The sequence below is a fragment of the Gouania willdenowi genome, chromosome 1, assembly GCF_900634775.1.
Source record: "Gouania willdenowi chromosome 1, fGouWil2.1, whole genome shotgun sequence".
NCBI classification, from domain to species: domain Eukaryota; kingdom Metazoa; phylum Chordata; class Actinopteri; order Blenniiformes; family Gobiesocidae; genus Gouania; species Gouania willdenowi.
Genome location: NC_041044.1, coordinates 22,165,372 through 22,192,931, shown reverse-complemented (window position 1 = coordinate 22,192,931; position 27,560 = coordinate 22,165,372). Strand labels below are relative to the sequence as shown.

General features: G+C 37.6%; 1 protein-coding gene across 1 annotated transcript; it reads left to right on the top strand.

Moving 5' to 3' along the window:
* Window positions 1-3,976: 3,976 nt before the first annotated feature.
* LOC114463031 (calcium uniporter protein, mitochondrial-like) lies at window positions 3,977-27,492 on the top strand. Its single transcript, XM_028446257.1, has 8 exons — window positions 3,977-4,347; window positions 20,743-20,812; window positions 21,701-21,868; window positions 23,237-23,341; window positions 23,422-23,582; window positions 25,320-25,523; window positions 25,737-25,853; window positions 27,234-27,492. Exons 1-8 carry the CDS (start codon window positions 4,243-4,245, stop codon window positions 27,309-27,311), a joined length of 1,008 nt encoding a protein of 335 aa, XP_028302058.1. The 5' UTR covers window positions 3,977-4,242; the 3' UTR covers window positions 27,312-27,492.
* Window positions 27,493-27,560: the final 68 nt, after the last annotated feature.

Sequence of the window (27,560 nt, the reverse complement as noted above, 5' to 3'; positions counted from 1 at the left end):
CTCCTGGGGAGTATTGATGGCTGCCACCAATCTTGAAGGATTCAGAGCTGAGGGCTGTGAGCTCTGAAAAATAAACAACTGCATCTTTGAATACCACCTGCTATTCTTTTTGCCCTGTGGGCCCTAAAGAGGTTTAGAAGTAAAAGAGGAGACTAGTTATGGTTATTAATGTTAAAGTGCTTTCTTACATGCACCATTTTTTTTCAGTTTTCTAAACATTAAACCGTCAGGTAAGAAGACTATTAAATACCAAGTTGACAGCTTTTCTCATTTATTTATACAGACCTAGAGGTAAACTGAAATTCTCAGACTAAAATTATTCAAACGCTTTGCCCAGGGACTACAGCTGAAAATTAGCTTGTCGCTATCTCTGGTTTCTGCAACACATTTGACAGGGAAATGTCCCTTTCAAATAAACAAATAAATAGACTGCAGCATCAAGTGTCAACAATCGATGAGCTGTGATCAATTAATTACTTTTTTGAGGTTTAAAATCACAGGTTTTTACAACCAAAGGAATTCTGTGTTGAAGAAGGGAATAGGCTCATTTGAAGAGATGTATTTAATTACATATACACCTATTACAAGTGAGATGTCACATTTTCACATAACGTATGTTGTTGTTGACGTAATGTGTTTGATGTTGATTTTAACTGTTTTTACTGATTATTTTTAATGCTCTTATTGATTTTTCAACAGTTGAATGCTTTCTGCACTTTTTGATCATGTAAAGCACATTGAGTGGCCTTGTGCATGAAATGCACTACACAAATACATTTGACTTGCCTTGCCTTATGTAGCCTGTGTGTTGCTAAATATCTCCATTTAGCAGATATTTATCATCAATCTTCTGCATTAGTTTATCCTTCCCAAACAATGTTTTGGATTCATGTTGGGCATTTTCAGGACAGACACAGTAAATCTGCACATAGAAAACTGCAGCCACTATTTATATATAATTCATTTTAACTATAATATCAGAACTAGAGGCTGTTAAACAGAGTTTACCAAAATATTTGACAACACCTGAAGCCAAAACACTGCAGGAATGTAACAATAAAGCAAGAATGAAATGAAGACACTAACTTTTGACTCTTGAGCTAATGTGGGATGTGTTGAATTACAGAAGTCTGATCCATTAAGCCTTTCACTGACAAATCAATGGATATGTGGCTTTTTACACCTCTTTCTGTTCTAATAGCCTCAAAATAATTGCATAATGATTCAAATGTGATGCTGTCGATATGACATGCTATCAATCAATCAATCAATCAATCTTTATTTGTATAGCGCCAAATCATAACCAATGGTATCTCAAGACACTTTACAGTAGAGCAGTCTTAAGGACGGACTCTTCATTTTATGGATACACACATATGCATATATACGTATATACACATACATATGTATACCACACCCAACATGAATTCATCATGGCGGCAAGGAAAACTTTCTGTTAAGCAACAGGAACCTTGTGTGGATCCCATTCCTAGATGCTAACATCTAAAACGTGTCAAACTCAAGGCCCTTTAGACTAGCATCCATTTCAGTTGTATATACTGTATCTCAGCCCTCAAAATACAAAAGTCCAATGATGCTTCACAATATTTGCCAGGGCTCACAGTTCTCTTTCATAATATGACGTTCGATGTCTAACTATGGGATGCACACTCTGCTGCAGACCTCAGAAGCAACTATCTAATTACGCCAATCCTGATTGGCTGGTGAAACTTGTTCATCCACCACAGGTAGTTCCACCTACTATAAGTAGTGGAGGCGAACGGCAACACGTCATTCAAACACCTCTTCTCACTCTGAGCACATCTCACATCCAAACGAGCTCGCTTAACTGCCCACCTTATATAGCTTGTCACCGGGCACTACTAGGTTCTTTTTGGCTGCCTTTTTCTTTTTGGTCACACCAGATCGTAAACAGTGCGTACCTTGTCTCCGTGGTTGGTTAGCACTAGGGATGTCCAGATACGACTTTTTCACTTCCGATATGATACCAATTATTGCAGCCTTGCGTATCGGCCAATACCGATATTGATCCGATACAATATCAGCACAAATCATACATACTTTTATTACTTATTTTGTAGAGTGGAATGTTAGAAAAGGCTTGATCAAGTGATGTTACTTAAACAGAGAACAACAATCAGCAACAGTAGGTTGCTTTGTTAGACTGTGAACCACAGTCACCTATGGATAGAAGTGCTAGAGCGGAAAATTTTATCGGAGAGCTTATATCGGAAATTTTAGATGCAGTCCAATAAAATCCGATATTCGTTTTCTGGCTGATATCGATCCAATATTTGACATCAAATTGGATCGGGACACCTCTAGTTAGCACTGTCCTTGACGCCACACCATGGCTGTCGAGTCTGGGCGTGAGCACTCCAAAAGAACAGCCTAATTTTCCGCTATTTTCTCCTCCAGTGATGCAGCTGGAAGTTCCCCATTCTCCAGCGCCACCTGTTCTGTGTTCGAGTGTGCACCTGGGAGTCCCCCACTACCACGGCAGGTCCGGAGGCAGCTGGGGCAGACAGGACATGTTTCAATGGAGAGTTTGGCTGTTGCACCCCCCATGTCCTCAAGCTTTTCCTTTAAGAATCTCCTCAATGCAGGATTATTCTTCACTTGCGATCCGTAAATTTGTGCGTGGAGATACCACCGGAGGGAGCAAGCACCAACGATATTGGCCAATGCTACCATTTTGAACCGTACCTGTAGTGAATTTTAGTGACAAGTTCTTTCAAAGATCAAATAAAATAGTAGTATTTTTTTTAAAAGTCCTTCTAAAGCAGCCAGGAGATCGCAACATGGACTCACCTACAAGAAGTTTTCCATTCGGCTCCTCCTCTTTGCTGCCGGCTAACGCTTTCCAGCTTTGCTCAAAGGATCCTGGGAGATGTCGTTTCCTCAATAGCGCCAGTAAAAACTACTCCGAGTTCCCGTTTGATACAGTCACATCATGCCACAACATTATTGCAAGCATTTCAAAACTGAAATACTGCAGTATTTAAAATACCGTTACATTCCTACATAATTTATATATCATTAAAAATGCTTGAACTAATGCAGAATGATATTGAAATTGCTAATTTTCCTGCCTAAAATCTGTGGCCCAAGATCAAACTAAAATTCATTTGACACCCCTGAACTAAAACATGCTGTATTGTAACAATCCTGGAATGGAAGACACAACACATGACCTAACTCAGTGATAATGGAATACTGTGGGGAAATTAGTTGCTTTAACGACACCCAATTACACTTTGCACACCTTCTAAAAACCCATTATATAAAAGTCTAATTTCAATTATTTTACCTAATCTGTGTATAATAATAATAATAATAATAATAATAATAATAATAATAATAATAATAATAATAATAATAATAATGGCTAATCTGAGTGTGGCCTAATATAATTTTAATATAACTAGGATATTGTATTGCCCAATTGTTTTTTTATCAATTGACATTTTTTATTAGAAGAGAGGATGTACGAAGTAGGTTTTTGTCTAAAAGTAGTTTGCTTTTATGACACTTTTGCTTGGCTGTGTTTATAAGATTATTTAAACTCCACAGTGGGTTTATGATTAAAATATAAAACAACACACAACATATTTGTGGCTGTGCCACGGTGGAATGTGTAAAAAGTAAAAGTAAAACCCAGTTACGTGTTGGTTTAATTAGTACTTGTACCAAGTTTGGTGTTATAAATAAACTGGTTTCCGCTTTAACTGATGACCGCATCCTTCTTTATTCCAGTTTGAGGTGTAACATGGAATATTGGATAAAACGTTACTGAATAAGCTGTACTTATAAAGACCGAGTTTAAAAACAACTCTGTAAAACGTGTTTAGAACATAGTTGTTGATCATAAAACAAAGCCGTTGCAGCTGTCAGTAGCGGAAACAGTTCACCAGATAATATGGACACCAGACTTACCGGTACACCAGCCTCTGTATTTCCTGCTGGATGCCATTGCACAGCAGAGAACAGAGCAGAGAGGGAGCGGAGTGTGGCTGGGTGTGCGGATGTTGTCAGGAGGAACTGGTCTGTGATGTGGCTCCGGCTGTTCGCTCCCCCAGCTATCGTCTCCTGTCCCGGGCTTTGACGGCTGATGCCGCGGTGGTTGTGAGAGCTGCAGCGGGACTCAGAGACTCTCGGTGCGGACGTGGTTCCTCTGGAATGTCCCGGGATTAAAGAAGCTGGAGCAGCTGAAGAGTGAAGATGGCCTCGGTGCGGATTGTCAGCAAAGTTACTGCCAGACTTTTTGGGAGTGTTCAGCCTGTAAACATTCTGACACATACTCGTCCAACTACATTTATTCACAAGGTAAACTAAGCTTTTTCCCTGATTTCAAACTAAAACAATCTTCACTGCCTTTTTAGTGTTGAATACTGCCTTTTTAAATCTGCTCTATGGAAACAATTGCACTCGTTTTATTATGTTTTTCCAAACAGTTTTTCCAAACTCTGTGTTTGGTGTTTCACTAATCTAAAGCTAAAGTAATGTCAGAGGGGAAAGTAACGGATTACAAGTACTCACGTTACTGTAATTGAGTTGATTTTATGGGTACTTGTAATTTTTCTTAGTATATCAGAAATACTTTATTTATCTTATGGAGAAATGACTTGCGTTACACAGGCTCAAGAAATATTACAAATAAAATTAATAAAGACTATGGGTACGTTTTGGATCTTTTCTACATAAGCGTAATTTGCCTGTTTTCACCGAGTGGTGGCGCCTGACTCAAGAATTCTTTATTCCGCTGTCGTGGGTTCGAATTCCGTTTTTATCATATATACTTTTTTTTTTTTTTTTTTTTTTTTTTCATTTTAGCATATTTAACACAGCAAATTCTACCTTTAAAAATACATATGCAAAAAAAAAAAAAAAAAAGTAACATTTTAGGGTATTTCCTGGGTTTGGGTTAGGTTAAAATAAAAGGGTTAGCGGGGTAGCTAAAAAATACATATGAGCTAAAATAAAACTGACGGAACTTTAAGTCACGTGGTGCACCTATCACGTCACCTAAACTGACCAATGAGGGGCGCTGCGTATGTATAGACTGAGTCTCGTAATACGTTTTCGTATGAATAGCCATGGTCAATGAATGAATACTAAAGAGAGAAAGAAAAACGTACAAATGAAGTAAAAGACTGTTAATTAAATACACGTGCACACATTACAGTAGATAGAAATAAAGGAAGATTATTATTAATAATAATTATATACAAATGTACAAATATAATACATATTTATACAATATATATAATATATATTTTCAAATCAGTAATATTACTTGTACTTAAGTACGTTTTTAAAAAAGTAAAGTAATTTGTTAAATTTCTATACCCAACCGTTACTGAGTAAAATATTTTTATTTTAAGATGATCAAAGATTGTGAAACAAAAAAAAAAAATGAAATGACCAGACAACAATCAAATGCATCACATCACATCTGACCAGTTTAAAATGAAATGAAATAAGTTGACCGCTCCAAAACAGCAGCCAGTTATTTTCTCAGTTTTAGAGTTCATAAATGCAGCTATACTTAGAGCCTGATAATCTTTTTGTTTTGAATTGAATTCATTGATGTTATTCCAAAAAAAAAAAAATAATTGTACATTTTGACAAACCTTATATTTTATACAGGTGCCTTTGTGGAAAATAGAATATACATGAGATGTTTACTGTATGCAAGGGAACCGTGGCAACATTTATTACTAAACATAAATGTAAGGGGTGAAAATAACTAGCAACTTTTATTTTGAGTACTATTTAATTGAGCTACTTTTTACTTGTACTTGAGTACAATTTCAATAAAGTAACAGTACCTTTACACCTCTGCGTAATGCTATCCAACAATGTTCCAGCATACCAGGAATATTCAAATCCATTTTAAGTTGATCACGATTTAAAAAAACTATAATGTAAGCCGATCCAAACCTTACCCACTATATTCAAAATTATTTCCCATTTAATCTGCATGCATGCTTGAAAATATATGTAATCATGAAAAATGCAAAATAAGTACAAATATGTTGAATAGAGCAGAACAATTACAATAATAGAACATTCAAGGCAAACATACTTATAAGATTTATATAACTCCTTAAACCAAGTAAACGTATTGATTCCATTGGTCAGTGGCACATTGAAAGATAAAAACTGCAAAGGTGCATTGCACAGTCATTGTAAATAATATCACTTAGATGGACTGTAATAGATTCTGAGCTGATCAAACAAACAAACAAATACACACCCAGTCCAGTCAATTGTACATTTAAAATCCCCCCGCCCCCCCCTTTTTTTCAAACCACTTTAACAATCTGCAGCATCATCATAGCTGAACGGGTTGACGCAGTGTTCCACGTCTATTGGATTTCTGTCCAAAAACCGAATAGGTCATTTCAATATTTATTGTCCCAGCTTTTGTTAGTTAATGCTGGTACGCACTGGAACTGTGCTGCTGTATGCTTTAATTTAATCCCATGATCCATTTCACTCAGTCCACTTTATTAGATACCCTTTCCTGATACAGTTTGCTGCCCTAAGATCCTGTTTTACATTCAAATCTGTCTTGGTTCTAGTAAGTATGGATCTATTAAGATGCATACTCATTCACAGAAGTCATGCTCCTAAAATAAATAATTCAAAGGCAAGTTTAGTGCATTCACAAATGCATACAGGAATACATATTTGTGTAAATCCACACTTTGTGTTTGTACTTTTGATTACTCTCCATACTTTAGGTTGTTACTTGTGGTTGTCTTTGTTTCTGTTGTCTTGATTGTGATCTCCAGCTTGGCCTTTCTCCTTTTCTCTGGCATCAACTGTATATTTTATTCAGCAAATTGGAAAACAAACATTTGACACTGAATAGAAGCTCAAATTTTCCATTTCCAGTTTAGTTTAGCCACTTCCACATCAGTGTACCCATTTCTGTTTTGTTTCAGTTTCATCAGCTTTCCCTAATCAGATTTCATTACTGGCTTTTAAACTTCCTGCCAATTATACTTAATACGGTTAACTGAGGGGGCACACAGTGGTTAGCATGTCCGCCTCACAGCAAGTCCTGGGATGTTGTTCCAAAACCTGCAAAACATGCAAGGGTTTATTCCTTATTGTATTGCATTTTCTGCTTGATTTTGTTTCAAAATGAATAAATAATGGAAAAATAATTGCTATATCCATTTGAGGAAGTGAATTCTGTATTTCCCGTCCTTTTTCCGCAATCACGTGAAATCGGAGTCTCTATCTGAGAGATGCCGTTGTGAATCTGTGTACATGCCAAATTTACATGAAGTTGTTGCCATGCATTTAATGATTTGCTTTTTGCTTTAATTTCCATTTGAAGGGGTGTATCTAATATTGCGACAGGCAAGTGAGTGCTCCTTTTTAGAAAAGAATAACAAGGTGCTTGTTCTGAGCTTAGCTCTACAACTAAATCTAAGCTAGGGAACGGGTTGTTTTGGCCAGCTGGCACAACATTGACTAAAACAACAAACAAAAACAATTGTCAAAAAGACAAAAACTGCCTCTTTGCACATTTCTTTTCAACCTGAGAGATTCAATAACAGTCTATTGTTCTTTTATATGGTATCATCAATAATTTTGGGACAACCAAAGCACAAGAAATAACACCCAAGATTCTTGTATTTGTGCTCGAAAGCTAGTTAAAAAGCTGCCGTTTCTCACAAGGGTTTAGGTTTTGCCATTGTAGTCTTTGCAGCGGGTTTTCATTTTTATTATTTAATTAATTTATTTATTACTTCAGTTGTTACAGAGATTGGTTTGGATTTTCTTACTACGTTGAGTTTTATTCTCATTTTCCTGCCCAATAATTAAAGTTGATCAAAGCAGAACTGTAGGGATTTAAAGTCCATGTAAAGCAGAAATAACTTTGTGTTATGAGTTTGTCACACCACAGAAACATGTCATTGACCACTGAGCCAAGTTTGAAAGATGAAAAATATAAAATCAGCTCTCAAAATCATGGAAAAACAAGCACTTCTCTCTGCTCTGAGATGCTGGGGGTGTGTCATGTAGAGGTGCTGGAACCACACCCATGCGTGGGAAGGCAAACGAGGTGTCTGCGGAAAGGTCTTCTCTGCCCGAGTCTGAATATGTGCATCCCTCCCGGGTAGAGTCAAAGCTGCATCCGCGGTGCAATATGACATAGAAATGCCTCGCATGCATTTTTTGGGACAATAATATCCCGCATTTCCCCACTAACTTTTTCTGAAAACTTGCCCTACGTGATCACGGCAATGCGGTATTTTGTGCAAAATGAAATGAAAATGACTATGATGCAAACTAAACTCCCCACTTACATGTTTTGGTACCATATCAAGCATTTCCATGGTATTTTTCCTTTAAAACAAGTGGCTGCATGTGTAGCTATTAGCTAATGATTATTTTTGCGGCATATTCTGCCATAATTTCAGCGTAACGCTCATGGGTTCCACAAGTCATCTGAAGCATATGAATCTAAAATTATTAACAGTATTTGACTGTCTGATACAATTTCAGGAAGTTTAATAGCCAGTAAAGTAATCTAAGGAGGGAAGGTGAAACCAAACCAAAAAGGATAAACTGACATTGAAATGTGTGAAATTTGAAACGGAATTGGAGACATTTTTAAATGGAAAATCAAAGTCTCTAGAACTGATCACAGTATTCATTTAAAAAAATGGCGAAACACTAGAGCCAAAGTTTGGTTCTAAGAATGAACAACAGCGCCAAATGTCACGTGTCAAACTCGAGGCCTGGGGGCCAAATCCGGCCCTTTAGACCATCCAATTCGGACTGCAGGAGAAAGTAGAAAAAGACAGAAAAAACATGAATTATTGTGTTAATTACCTAATAATTCAGTTGTAGATCTCTCAGACCTTCTAAATACACAAATTCAATGAAACGCCACAATATTTGGAGGATGGCGTTTTTCCCATGCATGATAATAATTTTAAATCACAAAATTGTACAAAGAACTAAATTTCCCTCAAATTAATTCACATGATTTCCCAAAATCAATACAATTTAAATAAGAAAATCCTGCAGAGACTGATATTTGTCTCTTATTGCCTGGATATTGTGGGCGTCTTACATACTTTATGTATCATTTATATGTCGAAGTGCAAACTTGAGATCAAATGACTTCGTCCTAAAACAAGGGTGTGAGTTCAGGGGCCACAATTTGATGTCAAGTTGGTCAGATCACAAAAACGATGCCATTGTTTTTAGGAGAAAGGGGGCATTTCAACATCATTGTGATATCTACATCTTAACAATATGGCGATTTACCAAACATTAATCTTTCCCCTGTGAGTGAAATGAACATTTTGTCCCGCAGACCTTGTGTTTGACATGCCTGCCCTTCAATGATATTAAACTGCTGCAGTGTCCCCTTTAGTGCTGTCATAAAATCAGTGTAACACTATATAAAAGGCTCATAATAACATAAGACTAGAACCTGTTCGTGAGCGGGAAACAATAGCATATGGTAAAATGGTAAATGGACTTGATTTTATATAGCGCTTTATCACCACACTGAAACAGTCTCAAAGCGCTTTACATATCAGCTCATTCACCCAATCACTCTCACATTCACACACCAGTGGGACAGGACGGCCATGCAAGGCGCTAGTCGACCACTGGGAGCAACTTAGGGTTCAGTGTCTTGCCCAAGGACACTTCGACACATAGTCAGGTACTGGGATCGAACCCCCAACCTCTCGATCAGAAGACGACCCACTACCACCTGAGCCACGGTCGCCCATAATAGCATAATAACACATACATAATTCATGGGCAATATTTAATCCCACGGCGGTTTCAGGAGTGTAAGCATGGCTGCTCGGGCCAGGCATCCGTGAAAATTCTGCTTATCTGATCATCACTCTTTATTTTCTCATCACTAAAGCTGTCCCTTGTGTATAATTCACTGAGCTCACAGTTGAAGCCTTATGAAAAGAAAAGGTGATACAAGATGTACAACTCATGTAAAACACTGTAAAAACATTATTTTGTCAAGCTACGGATATACCGTAGCTAAAGTTATTATTAGCTATATGTTCTTACATTTATATTTGTTTATCATATGCTTTTATTTCATTACCTTTCATGTATTGTGGGTAAACAAGAGGCAGAGGGGGTTTGTTGAACTAGTAAAGCACTGTACGTTACGTTTTTGGTGTGAACAGTGTTATAGATTTTTATGGGATGGCCTTCACATGTTAATGTCCTGGTGAATGGACCATTTTATATTCCACATTTTGTCATCCATCAACCAAAAATGCTGCCCTCAGCTCTTTATCCTAACAGCCAGGCCACAGAGCACGAGCAGGGCAGCACATCCTAGTGTTTTAAACATATTGGTGGTCTTTCTTCACCCTCAGTGAATACTGAACATCTGTCAGATCGGCACACTGTCACGAGTCACCAGGGCATGGAAGAATGATTCATTGTTATTTTTAGACTAAATCTCCTGTGGAACAGCAGTTAGATTGTTTTTCTTATCCAATCGTATGGCGGAGGATAAGGGTGCTGCCGCTCTCCATGCACCAGGAAACGCACAAACTCAGCCATCAGTATTCCCAGCATGTGCACTGCCAATCATGTCATATTTTCAACCAAAATGCAAAAGGATCAGCAGATACTGCTGAAATAAGCAGATCTGCGTTAGATGGATGAACCCTTCGAAACCTTTTTCTCTGGTTTTTCATTTGTGAAAGGACAGGAATTGAAGAAGGGAAATGGAAAGGACATGCAAGAGGGATTTCTGTAATTACATGGTTAACATTTTAACCTCCAGGATGCTTCGAGGCGACCAGAATTTGTAGGAGAATATCAAAAAGGTTGTCTTTGTGCTGGCTATAATTCAATTTGTCAACTCAAGTGAATGCAGGGAAAGTTATCTAAAGTTTACAAGAGACCAAACAGTGCTGGTTTTCGACCTGGCTTTTGTACACCACAGAGCGAGCTGCATGAGAACACATCTAATGAGTTGCTGGAATGACCTTCTTTCAGTGTCGATCCATGACTTAAGCAGTGGACAATTCAGCTCCAATATAACGATGTAGGGGAAATCGTTGGATAAATCAATCTTCACTAAAAGCCAGTGACGGCACACGATTGCCATGTAAACCTATTAGAACAAAACCAAATTCATGAACCGAGTTCATGTAAAGGATCCTGCAGCCTTTTCTTCAAAATTATTACTGTGATTCTATTTAGGCATCTATTCAGAGGCAGAAGGGTTGAAGGAATGTGGAGCATAGAGGATGCCATGGGACACTCAGGCAATATATGTGTCTGCAGTTTTTGTCTCAACGTCAGACAGTAGACGCGATAATCATTCAGTCTGTTTGCATCCAATAGTTAAAAAAAAAGATGTAATAACAGGTAAACTTAGCTTGCTAAAGTAAGGGTGGCAGAATAAGTCAAGAAATACTTTATAACTCACAATTTGACATTAACATATTAGGTGTTCTGGATCTAAATAAGATTATTTTTTTATTAAGTTTCAGGGAAGATACAATATGCAGCCCTAAACCATGATGTGAACCTTTTCAACACATGACTTTTCCTTCTTTAAATCCTAAATGTCAACAACAAAGCTAAAATGAGGACATGTCCTCGTGAAAAGTTTAGTTTTGCTTAGGAAATACTTGGGGTGTGTACTTAACCGATATTGATATCGGTAATCAGTAAAAAACGAATACTGGATTATGACGACCTTCATCTAAAAACTCTGATACTGTATAGTTCCAGCGAGATTCCTTTTGTCTTCTTTTTGAATAGTATGTTAAAGGATCCTCCACTGTTTTTACAAATGTGGCCTAAAGTCTTTGAAATGTCCTTATTTGAAGATCTATGCCGAACAAAACACATTATTTTGCACCATACTACTTTAACCTGTGCACCGCCATGTTGAAATGACATCATTGATGACGCCAATTGTACCTTTCAGTCAATTGAGTTCTATAGGAGGTGAAGCACTCAGGATCATTTAGCAGCTTTTTCCAGTCAAAATGACAACTTGTGCTGCTTTGGGTTGCTCTAAAAATCAGCAAAAGTGAAAAAAAAAAAAAGTCAATGTAAACCTCTTTTGTTTACCGAAATTTGATAAACAAAATTCGTGCCCCGAAAAAAAATCTGTGACCGCAGGGGGCGACAGTTTCAACTCTGCTGTTTCGTAGACAGCATGATGAACAGAAGAGCTCCGGATGCATGTAAATACAGGCAATCAGGATCGGACTGCTGCTCAGAGCAGTAGTATAAGTTATGGTGTCACACCAAGAACTCACAGCAGCAGTTTGTCATTTTGACTGAAAAAGCTGCCTGCCTCACACACACACACACACACACACACACACACACACACACACACGCGCTTACCGCAAGAAAATGGCTGCTGCTCGTTTATGATTTATCTTCAAAAATATTCTCACCGGTAAGAATATATCATCCCACGATATAAACAATAAATTCCCATGTCGGAAATTAGCGAGGGTCACGGGCCATTTGTCCCTCAATTTAACCAAGAATGCTCCTAAAAACCTTGTTCCACAGGCCAAAACTGCCCCTGTATGTTGTCAACTTGTGATTGTCATGGCTACCTGAAGCTGCTGAGCTGCCTGCCCATGATACATCATGGACCGCTACTTGGTTAAGACCAGACAACCATCCAACAAAGTGAACCAATCCAAGTTCCTCCATCAGATCCACACAAAGTTCCACAAACACGGTGACAGAGATGAACCTGCACCAACGATTATGAACTAGAAACTCAACTAACGCTAACTATGCTAAGCTAACACACCGACAAACAGACTGGGCTAAGAGCTAATGCTAACCACTCCATATAAGGAATAGGCCAAATAAAAAGAACACGTCTTACTGTCATAAAACCACAGAGAGCCATTGATTTGCTTAGGGTCAGATGTAACACTTGTATGGAAGGATAAAAGCTAAACATGTCACACGTTGTGTGAAATAAATGTTAGCATAATATTAATGTCACTATTCATTCGTCCAAACTTGTGAAACGCAATATTTTTTCATTATATTTCACGTGTTCACAGACAAAGCTGGTCCCATTAGACTAATGTAACTATTGAGATTATTACACCAAAATATACTGAATGATTAAATCATCAGCTTGATCTGGTTTAATTATAGGAACTCAAAGAGATATTTATTAACCATCACTTTATGTAACTCATAAGATGAATGAAACAAGATTCAGCAACAGTAAAAACACTGATGGTGTTATTTGTGCTTTTCATGTGCTTTTTTTCTTTTTTAGAAAATAATTTCATTTTAAGTGAGGAAATGCATTAATTTCGTACAATACCACTAATAGAGTGATCCGCATGCACTGATTTTTAATGTGTTGATGCATTCAAATGTATTTGTTTGTACGGAACCTGTTTACACTTTAAGTTGGGAATTGTTTTATTTATTTATAGTGATGTTTATCGTTATCGTAATAAATACCAGAAATTATCGGGATCATTTTTTTAGTCCATATCGCCCATCCCTACGGGACAACCCTAGAAAAAATAGGACAATAGTAAATATGGATAAGGGCTAAGGAGCTTTTAATGGTGTGAACAATTGCTGAGGACCACAATCTTCTCACATGAGCATCAGTTGAGTGGAGCCACTCCAAATCTGTGAACGTGTGCACTCAAATAGGTGAAGAGCTGATATTGTGAACTTATTTTAAGTGTCTCTTGGGGAAAGCAAACACTCAACAGAGCAATAGCTGAGTGAGAGCAATACACTCACTCACTGGGAAGAGGATTGTATGTGTGTTATCTGAGTTTCAGCACTGAGATAGCAGATGAGTCTAGATACTTTCTCATGTATTATTTATTCACTAACAACATCAAAACCTCACATTTTCATAACTTATCCCTGAAATATGTTTTCCTGATTTATCCTAATGTTTGGTTTTGACAGAGCTATAATCATCAACAATCTAAAGGTGCTAAACATTTTCTATAGAGGACTTTGTCTCAAGTGACACTTGTACTTTAGACGATGAAGTATTCAAGTAAATGATTTGCATACTTCCAACAATAGTGGCAGCTGTAGATAGTTTATTTAAATATAGCTGTGACATAAAGTGAAAATTAGTCCAAACTAGCCAGCACATTATCTTTAGAAGGCTGAAAATGGTGACTAAAACCTTCTGCGTATGCGTGTCAAAGACTATAATTGTTGCTCACAGTTTAAAGAAAGGAAATGGGGGAAATGATTCACACATGTTTACAAAAGAACTGTTTTTTTTGAGGCAGCGCTTTGTATTTTTGGGTTTGAAATTTGTTTTGTCATTGCTTAGCAAGAGATGACAGAAATCCGTTTTTAGGGGGGAAAAGTTTTCGATTTTCATCTCGTTTTTACTTTACAACAAATACACTTTGTCAAGTTTTTAAAACATTTAATACTTGTAGCATTCGCCTGGGTGCTGGGCTCCAGGTTGAAACTGTCATTGATCCCCCTTCCTTAAAGTGTAACTCTTTTTAATTATTATTATTTATTTATTGATTTTAATTTGATTCTATTTTTTATTTTTTATTTTTTGTTTTTCCCCTCTTCTCTCAATGTTACTATATCTGTTTGATATATGTATATGTCATTCCTTTCTACCATGTATTTGACTATTATTAACTTGTTATTGTCTCCTCCCCTCACCCTCTAAAAGCATAATACGATTATTATAATATCAAACATATGCACACACACTTACTGTATTATAATGTGTAAGATTTGTGAATATTGTCTATGGCAGGGGTCCCCAATCCTGGTCCTCAAGGGCCACTATCCAGCATGTTTTAGATGTTTCCCTCTTCCAACACACCTGATTCAAATGATCAACTCATCATCAAGCTCTGCAGAATTCTGATAACAATCCTGTGCATTTCAATCAGGTGTGTTGGAAGAGGGAAACATCTAAAACATGCTGGATAGTGGCCCTTGAGGACCAGGATTGGGGACCCCTGGTCTGTGGCATTTTTCCTGTAATTGTTTTTGTGTTGTGTGTGGCAAAAAATATAATAAAATAAAAGTTGTAGCATCACATTTTTATTTGCTGATGATAATATAATACATTTACTGCAGGTAATATCTCTGCTACCATTTTAGCAAAATACAAAGCCAACCTTGTGTTGCTCATCACACTACGATACTTGCTCTTAGTGCCTATTGACTCAACACAACGGGATCATTAATGGGATGTAGGAAATAAAAGATTGAATATGAACTTTTTCTTTCTATCAGAGGCAACGGGGAGTAATTCAATTTCTTCCTTTTGGCTGCGTGCGTTTCTCATGCTGGACCTTTAGCTTCTTCTTAACACTGCACTTTTCTCCCTCCTTTATTTCCAGCTGTGTGGGACTCACCATAAGTAGAATTTTCCCAGAGTGGTCACGTCATGAGTAAGTGAAAAAATATGCTTTCAATTTCAACCTGGCGATATTAAGCCCTTGAAAGGAGTTTAGGGGTTCTCAGAAGGTTTGATTTCATTAAACCATATCTCACTTGTGACGGGACTTGTAATGCCTCGGCCTGCTGTAGACAATGACTTTCCTGTCACCATAACAACCCTGAGCATGGCTTGAGCGGGATGTTCAGGCTTTCCTAAAGAATGGGTTTTGTAGTTAGTCATCACATGTCTGAATTTTCAATGCCGAGTCTTTCCTCTCCCCCTTCTCTCATGGCATGGCATAAATAAAATACAACACTTAGCTAAAGGGGTAAATATACACAGTCCTGATTGCTGTGTGCAACAACATTTGGTAGAGGAAATAAAGTAGAAAGATGTGCAGCGTCGTCCCTTGCAGCTCCATGGTGAATCCCAAACTGTGTGAAGGGCATTCATTTGATAACAGCTACCCCGCATTTACACTATTGATTAGTTGTGGAGAGGAGACGTATGATTTCTTTGGTTTGACAGACACGTTTCAATTATGTTATGAAGATGGTCAACATCTAATAATTAAAGCAAGAAAGGTCTGTATGCGTGTCTGCATGTGTTTGTGGAGCGAATATCTCCCCGACGCGGTGTCTGTTCGACCTGAAACTTTGTCAACGGCTTCCAAATACCCCAAGTGTGTGCATGCATCATTTTGGAGTAATTTGGTGTTGCAAAACGTTCATTTTAATTTTAAGATTACAGCTCCCTCTCTGTATTGAGTGCGCTACTTCCAGTTCCGTTTCATGTCACTGTGTCGCAGTTTGTTTGGTTTTAGAAAAAGGTCAATATTAAAAATGTTTTTGTACTGCTAACTATATTATTCTATGCGTTAAGAAGCTAGCAGTTATAATGTAAACACACACGGCTGATGCGCACGTGCGTGTGTGTGAAAGTGCCGGGCAGTGCATGCTGAACCCACACAGAGCCGTTTCGAGAGAGAGTTGCGACTTATTTTGTGTTGCAAAACGTTTATTTTTTGTGGTACTTCCGGATTCGTTTTTTTCTCTCAACAACCTGTGATAGATTATCTGCATGCGCGTGCATGCGTGTGTGTGTGTGTGTGTGTGTGTGTGTGAGAACCCACGGAGCAGATGGAGAGTCCCACATGGCAACCAGGAGTCTCACACACACCACACATAAGGTATATATGATAGAAAATATACTAAATGAGTAAAATGAAACAAAAAACTCAATATTGAAACAAAAAGTACACAAAACGACAACAGAAATGCACAAAAATATACAAAAAGGCTCCAAAAACACACACAATGACTCCAAAAAACATACATTACAGAAAAATACACCAAACAACAAAAATATGAAAATGACTCAAAATACATAAAACTAAATATTTTTTAAAAAATTTCACAAAATGACAACAGAAATGCACAAAACTACACTAAAAAAGATACAAAAATACACAATATGACTCCAAAATCACACTACAATGGCAACAAAAAACAATAATTATACAAAAAATGCACAAAAACACAACAGAAAGAAATAAAAATACACATAATGACTCCAGAAAATATACATTACAGAAAAATATACCAAATGAAAAAAATATAAAAATGAGTAAAAAAACATCATTGACAACTCTACTGAAGCTCCCACTATATGAATACATACTGTACTTCCGACGGGCACTGTACTAGTTAAATTTAAAGCAGAGGTTGAGCCCTGCCATGGGCTGGAGGTGGAGGCAGCTCCTGTAATGTGTGATGGGTGTGGTTGACTGACGGGTATAAGCTTCACCTTTCAATCTGTAAAGCCTTTGTTGTAAAAAGGTGTTTCCTTTCCAGGATTTTTTAACTCTGTCTTTACTCGATTAATGAATGATCCTTAACTCAGACCACACAGCATCACAGTCATTACATTTATTGAACAAATAACACTGTTATTAGAGTTCAGAAATAGTTGGCCGTCTGCCTTTCTATCGGTTTTCTTTAAAAATGGGATACAGGATTTTCCGACGTTCATTTATCTCTTGAGGAAATTGATCAATTAAATGACTTGCCTGATTTTTTTTTTTTTAAATTAAATTAAATTAATTCATTTTTGACAGAGTAAAACTACAAAGGAAAAAGTTCTAATTGTCTGTCAGACAAATAGGTATTAATATCTAAAATGTAAAAAAAAAATGCTTTTTTGAAATTTTCTTCTTTAGATCTTTTTGATGATTATTTTAATGTTCCTCACTGATCTATTTCAACTGCTGAACAAGTGCATTTCATTGTTTGACTTCCAGTATTGTACATTCTGCTTCTGGATGATTATCATTTGATTTGAATGAAAGTATTTACCCACAGTATTAACATTATTTGTATTATTCTACACATTTCCTCACCAGATCATAGGTTCTCTACTCATACAATAGAATAATTTCTGGTTAATCCAGAAACGACAACTAATTTTAATCATAACAAGAATACAGAGAGCATCATCTGCTTTAAATATCTGCTAAAAAGACTCTAACCCTCTGATTTCTATATTCCTGATAATCACATTTGAACTCAAGAGCAAATGTAGCAAATTGTACGCATCACGAATGTGCGAGTAGTTGCTATGAATATTTAACTGTTGTATTTATGTATATTTGATGTGAATGCAATGCTGCTGTGTGAGAGCACACATATACAGTAGGTACACAATGAAAACAAAGCAGTCACCACAGAGCAGTAAAAGAGGCTGACACAGAAAGGCTTTGATAGTGGGAAATACTGCTATTCATTACACAACTCTAAAGCCATAGTCTCCCTGTCCTGTTGATTTCATTGGATTGTTAACTTGTGTTGTACAGCGACTGGGGAGAGCAATTTCTCAGTGGTCAGATCCATCATTTCGCCTTCATGGCTTTCTCTGTGATTTTTCAATTAGTGTGATGAAATGTAAGATAGTGAGAGTTGGCTCAATGCATCAGTGCAACACTACATTTCTGTGAGTGCAAAATTGTACACTTCTACATCATCAGCGTAAATTGAATCTATTAATGGCGAGAAATATAACAATATGGACATTTGATTTTAGACAATGGCTTTTCGGGCACTGCAGATGTATGAACCTAAATCATACTTTGCAATTATGGCTTAATTCTAATTGTAATTTAAAAAAATCTGTTGCTGCCGTAATCGTAATTAAATTATAATTTAGGTTAGATAATTGACTTTGTAATTGTAATTGCCATGACAATTCTATTCAATTATAATTTAATGCAAAACTAGGGAACCATGTTAGACTTCTATATACAGTTCTACACACGTAGTTAAAAATTATTAAAAAAAAATGTTTCATATCAAGATTTCCCACATTGTACCATTTAAAAAAAAAAAAAAAAAAAAATTAAAATAATAATAATAATAATAATAAATGAAATGTGGTAGTGATAGTGGTATACTGACACAAAAAAGGCTCAGATTCCCACATCAAAAATATTAAAACCAATATTGTCATTGATTAGGAAGCCTAACAAGATAACCAAGAGATGAGAAACATAGATATTTATTTTTAATGTATTTCACAGCTGATTTAGGAACTTTTATTAGGTTATTTATTTCAGGCTCAGTAATAGTAATTAATTGTAATTGGACTTTAGTAAGTGAGAATGTAATTGTAATTTACTTTTTGAGAATAAAAACAATTGTAATTAAAAAAAAATGCTGGTCACTGTGTATCGTAATTGAATTGTAATTGAACATGGGTAATTGAAAACGTAATTGTAACTGAAAAATGTAATTGACCCCAATCCTGATAAGGAGTACTTATTGTCCTATTGCAGACCCTGCTCTAACTTGCGCTTAGGTCCCTTTTGGTTTTGTCACTGTCGTAAACACTCCGCACCCCCGCTCCTTTGCTCTCCCAAGACAGTAGCAACCGATCACTGAAAAATCCTAATCCAACAGTGACACTAAGGGTGCTTTCACACACACAGTCCCATGTGACCATGTGAACAGTATGAGGAAGAGAGACAAGTAAAATAAATGAATGATGTGGGAGTAATACGGAAGAGAGCATGGAAATGTGTGTGATGTGTTTGTTTGTGTGCTGACAAAGCGGCTCTGAAGATGGATGGATGGATATTTGTGTGTGTGCTGCCTGATGGAGTGCTGGGTTGCGAGTGTGTGCGCGTGCCTGTTGCCTGGACGACAGTATGTGTGATTGCTGTGTGCTGCTGCTGAGCTGTCACTGCACGGAGTTGCTCCGTTCCTCGGACAAAGGTCTTCTCTGCCTTTTTTTGCTGGCTCCACCATGATAGAAGTTTGAGAAAAGTGAATTTGTAGACAACCGTGTGCAGCCACAGGGCTGGTGATAGTCTAGCATTAGTTTGTATTGGGCTGCCGTAAAGCAGAACGTCTTGCCACCAGGTCGGAGGCAGGGAAAGTTGCAAGTGCTGTTTTCTGGCCAGAACAGTAGGGAGAGATGAAAGACCCCCCCAATCACCCCATAAACACTTGTATTACCCTCACAGGGACTACGAGAAGGATTTATATATATTAGTTCTGCTTTAACTCTTCTACTTTGCCTGCTTGTCCCCCTTCTTGATAACTGATGAGTTCCTCAACCCTGTTCCACGTAGCATTGATCAAACAAACTCCCAGTAGGGAAACACAAAGATTGAGCGTCTGCCACCTTCCATGCTGCCACTTGGATCAAGATGTATTCAAGTGGGAATTATTTGACTTTCACAGGAAAATCCTCCACCACAGCCAAAACAAATGAGAATGCAGCCACACGTCAATTGTTTTCCTGTTTAGAATAGGTTTAGATTGTGTTATTAACTCTCTAATGGAAAGCTATAAGAGTGTGAGAACATTTAATAGGGCTATAGTTTTTATGAAGAGGAAACAGAAGTGCTCCTGTGGAGAATAATGGGCCCTTTCCTGTCTTTGAATAATCAAACGATGAAGTAAAAACTGTTGGAAAATAATCTGAACACACAGTTTCATCTATAACTGCAGCAGCACAAAACGAATGTAAAAGTCATGCATCAGTAGGTAAGAGGTAGTCCCACAGATATTACTCAAAGATGATGAATGTAAAGGTCATGATGGAGTGAACGTGCTGTCAGAGCCTGGACAAAGGAAAGCTGACAGAAAAGAAGCTTGTTAGCAGAAAATAGATGGATTTCATCTGCTGACTCGGCGCTTTGTTAAAGGAGGGTAATGCAACAAGTGTGAAATAAAAAAAAAAAAAAACATGCTGTAACCTGTTTTCTTTGTTTGTCTTTGGTGTGGTTTCAGGTTCAACACAGGAAGCCACTCTTTGGAATCTATCCTGGTCGTTTCTGCAGCACAGCTGCTCCATCCAGTGGTACGTCTGCCTCATTACACTCACATCATGTACTTCCCTGTTGAGCCTAGTTTCCCAATGTGCGGTACGGGTACCCTCAGGGGTACGCAAATTGTCTTAGGGGGTAAGTGAATGAGAATTAAGAACAATGACAACATTGGAAACACAATATAAATAGAGCAGTTAATGCTAATGCTAGGCTAATGCTATTACTGGTTTAAAGCTAGGTGAATGCTCATGCTAGGTGAATGTTAATGCTAGTTTATTGTCAATGCTAGGTTAATGTTAATGTTAGGCTAATGCTCTTCTAGGTTAATGTTAATGCTAAGTCAATGTTAATGCTAGGCTAATTCTATTGTTATGTTAATGTTACGACTATTGCTAGCTAATTCGTATTGCTAGGCTAATGATAATGTTATGTTAAAGGTAATACTAGGTGAATTTTAATGCTATGTTCATGCTAATGCTGGGCTAATTCTATTGCTATGTTAATTCTATTGCTATGTTAATGCTATTGCTAGGTTATTGATATTTAAAGTTAATGATATTGCTAGGCTAATGCTATTGCTATGCTATTGTTGATGCTAGGTTAATGTTATTGCTAAGCTAATGCTAGATAATGCTAATGCCAATGATAAGCTAATGCAGTGCAATGCGGGCCAGCACCTGCATCCTCACTTGCATTTTCTTTAGGAAATGCAAATATTCTAGTTATCATTATTATATATTATCCCTCAACAGGATAGGTAAAATTTTGCAGTAGGGCTACATTGTATATGAAATTATATTATTGAGTTTTTCAAGTGTGCATGGCTTCAAGTTAAATGTCTGAAGGGGTACAGGACTGTGAAAAGGTTAAGAACAAGCGTAAGTTTTCTAAATGGGAACTGCTTTATGTTTTTGTTGCAGAAGTGTTTTTGAAATATAAATACAGCCGCTTGGTTCTGGAGGTGCCGCTGCCGTCCAGGAGCGAGCAGTGCCTGTTCTTTCTGCGGCCCATGTTGATGACCGTAGGAGACCTGATCGCTGACCTGCAGAGAGAGGACCCTGGGGTGGTGGCTTCAGTGTTCTCACAAGGTAAGACACACCATGTGTTCCTGTATGCAGCGACGGGTGTTGTCAGTCCGGTTTGTCAGGTTTGGGTTCAGAAAAGCTGTGAGAAGTTGGGCAGGATTTCTTTGAGTTGTTTCTCACTAACTTTTACAGGTTTGCAGCTGGACTGATTAAACATGTATTTACTGTACACTATCACTGTTTACGAGAATTCATCCATTATTGGATTTGAATATAGTAAAATAATAAATATACTGTATATAGCTCTTTATTAAAAATATACTTATGTACATTTTCAGCTAAAACTCATCTAACTTGAAGTGAAATGCTATTTAATAGAAAAACAGTTCCATTTATTTTTATGGGTATTTTTAAAAACTTATAGAGTGTAGTACTTAATAAATAAATACCTAAATAGATCTACAGAGGCTGCTTGAGATCAGCCACTGTGTGCAGTAGATGTTTAGTAGAAAAATGAAGACACGCAAATATTAGATTCTGAAATACAGAGTGTTTGATATATGACAATATTTGGAAAATAAAGAAAAGTTGGATCACCTCATTTTAAAGCAATGAATAGAGTAATTTTATTGTGGTTTTATTTTGCAGTCTTTACTTTACAGTGAAATAAAAAAGTACAGTACTCAGTTTTAATGCAGAAATGTGTTGTTATTAAAGTGCTATGGACAAAGCCACATTCAGGGAACCATTTTATTTACTGTATGGAGGGTAAAATAGTCTTAAAGTTTCAGTGGATTACCAGTAAAAGGCACAGGAAGGTTCAGCAAAAGTGCTTTAAAGCTTTAAATGGAGAAAGAAACCATTAATGAATACAGAAAATACAGTAACTTAAAGAACTTTAGGGGTTTTATGGGGTGTACCAAACCCTAGTATCTACATAATTTCACTTTAAAAAGCTGTGGCACAAATGAAACCCATTGAAATGTTGTTTATCTTTCTGAAGTATAAAACCACTTCCGTCCGTGGCGTTAAGGCCGTAACCACAATGACTTCTGTCACTGTACAGTAGTATTTATAGCCTCCACTGGCAGCATGTGCTGTGACTCATAGTTGTGACTCACATTTACAGATGAGAATCCCTGTGAGAGGACGTGGTGGCAGGTGGACACACACTTTAGTCCTTAAAGGGAACTACACTGTGTAGCAGAGATTTGCTGTTAAAAAGGCAGCACACATTTCCTCTGTCACATTCTAATACAGTATGAGAACCTGCTTCTTGGGGGTTTTTTTTAGATGTTAAATGTCTGGCTTCCTGTGAGGCACATTATGTTGCTGTGTATTTACATGTTCCCTCATGGTGAGTGAGTGGGATAATGAGCTTCCTTGTGAGTAACCCTTAATTATCTGCTTGTTGTGCATTGCTTGTGACAGAGGGAGAACGTGTTGCCAACACCACACTTATTGATTCTCTGCTGGACAAGGACTTCCAGCTCGTCATCAACACTACCATTTACAACGTCCACGTTCCTGAAAAAGGTTCACTCCACTCCACATTTGGGTGATGGTCCTTTTCTCCTTCTGATGCCATGTTACGCTTTTTTTTTTTTTTTTTTTAGTGTGTACGTCCAGTGAGCACGCTCTGGGCCTGGAGGATATGAAACATGTGGTGCACCTGCTGCACACTGCTCTGCACCTGCCTGAGCACCACCTGCTGACGGAGAGGCAGCTGCTGGAGAAGCTGGACAACCTCAAACAGGAGCTTTCTCCTCTGGAGAAGGTATTCATACCATTCACTGTATATGTATGGATGGGCAACTCTTACTAGGGATGTCCCAATACAACTTTTTCACTTCCGATACGATGCCGATATTGCAGCCTTGAGTATTGCTCGATACCGATTTTGATCCGATACGATATCAGCACAAATCATACATACTTTTATGACTTATTTTGTAGTGTGGAGTGGAGGCTGATCAACTGATGTTACTCGGAGAACAATAGTCAGCAACAACTGACCCGTTTATTATTAACCAATTAGTTCCATAAATATTAACCTTCAACATAATATCTACAGTATTCTACAATTGAATAAATATAATGTATATCAGAGATTTTAGATGCAGTCCCATGAAATCCGATGTTCACTTTCTGGCTGATATCGAACCGATATCCGATATCGGATCGGGACACCCCTAACTCTTACCACAGTGGGGGCCACAAAAATGTGATTGTCTGATTCCAGTTCCATATTATCAACATTCTTGTTGGTGTTTTTGTAATTATTTTGTGCATTTTTGCTGTTTTGCGGGTTTTTTTGTACATTTTCTGCTATTTATGTGTATTCTTGTTGTCATTTTTACCTCCGCCAAGGATAAATTCCATAATGGATTTTGACAAAATTTTAACCACGGATTAGAAGTTAGCCCAGGGGTGTCAAACTCATTTTAGTTTTAGGGGCCAAATACGGAGCAGTTTGACATTAAGTGGGCCACAGATTACAATAATAATATTGTGCTCTAGTTTGTACTTTCACATATAAATGATAAATAAAGTATGTAAGGCACGGCAATATCCAAGCAATAAGTGACAGATATGAGTCACTGCAGAATCTTCACCCAAATTTCCTTTATTTTGTCACCAATTTCTAAACTAAGAGTAATTTGAGAAAAATAGCATGATTTTTAAACATTAAGATTTTTATCAACAATTTGAGATTTACAAATACTGCCATCATGTGACATAAGCATGGGAAAACTGTGAGCCCTGCTAATATGTTTGAGTATCATTGAATTTGTGTCCCTGGAGGAGCTGAGATATACAGTATGGAACTGAATGAATTGGTAAGTTACACAGTGGTTCATGTTTTCTCTGTCATTTTTACTTTCTCCTATGGGCCAAGTTAATCCTCTAAACGACCCAGGCCTTGAGTTTGACACTGTACCTTATTCCCTGGAAAATGTCATAACATTTTGGAGGGGATATGGATCAGTTTCAAAAATCTTAAAGTTCCTATCTCTCATCATTGGCAAAATAAAAAAAAAAAAAAATTCAGATCTTGGTTTGTAAATGACTGATTTTAATCAATTTTGACTCAGTTATCTCAGGTTGGTTCATCAGTTACTGCACCAAGTTTCATCCGGATCAGATCCAGATTTTGAAAAATGTGGGTGCTTATACATTTGGATATACTGTATGGTAATTAATGGGAATAGAAATGTCTTTAAATCCTTCAAAGTGCGAATGATCATGGTACAATGATCAGGATCACTGATAAAAAAGGATATTTGACGCTCGGCGGAGGTTTGTGCTCTCTTAAGTGCTCTTGTCTTGTGTTTTTGTGTTGTTGTTCCTTTGTATGTTTCATTGAAATGTTGTATTTTTGTGGTCTTTTTCTGTATTTTGCTGTAATTGTCTGTCTGGTGTACTGTATCCAATAGCTGCTGGGTTACCTGCTGTCATGCAGGAGTGTTTTTGCAGTGGGTGAACTGTAGTTTCTGGGGTTGTTTCCTGACAGATGAAGGCACAGCTGTCCCGTACAGCAGACTTTCGTGCCACCAGGGCTATTTGGACCGGCATGGCAGCCTTGTCTGTTCAGGGTGGCGCTCTGGCCTGGCTCACCTGGTGGGTCTACTCATGGGACGTCATGGAGCCCGTCACCTACTTCATCACCTACGGGACCAGCATGGGAGTGTTTGCCTACTTCACTTTGACCAAGCAGGCAAGACTCTCTTAATGGTTTTACTCATCTTTGACTGCTTTTATATGCATAATATTACCTGAGAATTCTACTTTGAGACTTGAAAGTTGTTTTGTCCATCAAGGAAGGTGTCTCTTATTGCAGTAATGTGGATTTAAATCTATCAATGTGCAGAGAATCTGTGTAGTATACTATTAAACGTGTGATGGTGATGTTCTCTTCTCTTGCCCACAGGATTATGTGTACCCAGACGCTAAAGACAGACAGTTCCTCCGTTACTTCTATAAAGAGGCGAGCAAGAAAAATTTCAATGTGACGAAATACAATGAATTGAAAGACCAACTGGCCCAGGTTTGTTGGATTCACTTTGAATAATTAACTTCAGCCTTCAAGAGTCAGAATAACCGACCTTAGATCTTTTAAACCTAAACCCATAACTATATAGTAGGAGTATTAGAGCCCGACATGTAACAACCACCCAAATTGTTATTAAGAAAAATGTAATAAAAATTCATTGTATTTCCAATGCACCTTTCAGGCCACCCAAGGACATTTTACAATAATAACTGGTCAATAATGTAACAAGATGCTGGACCCAAAATGTCAAAACTTTGCGTTATTACATATATTAAAGCCTTTTAAAGAACCATGACATGTTTGGTAACAGTTTGTGACAAAAAGCTGAGAAAAAAACGGTATTTTCTGAAAAAACCTATTAGTGACTTTGAAGCAATTATTATTTTTTTTTTGCTTTAGGGACACCTTAACATGAATTTCCTTCTATAAAACTACAAAAACAAGACTGAGACCAGGCTTTTGATGGCAAAATTATTATTTTGCTATCTAGGTCAGAATTGAATGGATTTCTTACTGTATTTTGGCTGTCCTCCAAGTCTCTCCCCCCGTCATTCTCCACACACGCACCTTCCTCCTCCTCCCGGACATGCGAGTGTCAGCACTTGCCCCGTGTTTTCAATGTTTTATCTCACCATCGCCACACTCAATAGTCCACTTAGTTCCACACATGCTCTGGTCGAGTGTGTGCTGCTGTGAACTTCAGCATCACCTCTCGTAGCTCCATTTTCTGTCTCGTAAACGCCTTTCCTCTCCCTCTGAGCTCTGCCCATCACGGGTGATCTTTCATCCAAAGCTGCGCTGCTCCCACCTACACGTCACCTATTATTTTGCTAATTTGCCCTCAATAATCCACTCAGGTCCACACATGTTCTGTGTTAGTATGTCGAGCTGCTGGATACTTCATAATATCACTTTACAGTATGGTGCCATAATATCCCTTGTCCCTGCTTCTTCCTCCTTAGCTAATGCTAGCATCATGGCTAATCTGTCATCCAAAGGTGCTCTGCTGCTACCTTCAGGGCACCAGGTAGTCACAACATCAACAGAGAAGCCTTATAGTCATAGTAGAACTCCGTCACAGTGTATCCTAGCAACTTCCGTAAAAAAAAAAAAAGTATTATTACGTCTTTGGCACTGACTGTTTGAATTTGAAATGAAATATTACGTTAATGGCACTGAATGAGTTACAAATTGGGTTTTGAAGTTGTAACATGCTGAGGTTCAAACGGAAAATAAGTTTTTTTGTTATATTGACTATTGGACTTTGACTGCAGTGCAGCTGACGACTGTGAGAGGGTTGAAGTCCACCAACGTGTCGTCTCACACAAACCCGACTTTTCTCTCATTTGTTTGATCTTCTGTGACTGTTTCCAGGTGGAGGAAGACCTGGAACGCCTGAGATATCCCACCCAACTCCAACTCCCACTAGAACAGATCCAGCCAAAGCCATGAGTGAATCCAAGCCATGTTTTCATCATACATAACATGAGTCAGCCTTTTTAAAACAATGCCAATTTTTTGAATCAGATGCTCATAACATTCAGTCTTTTGTTTGTCCTTGTAGTGATGCAAACGGTATCAGTAAGGAATCATGGGATGTTGAGTGTCCAAATAAAACTCATTTCCAAACATTGTATCTGCTTTTTTTATGACCAGACAAATAATGTAAAATAGTCTTTTAGAGTGGGGGAAAAAAGAAAA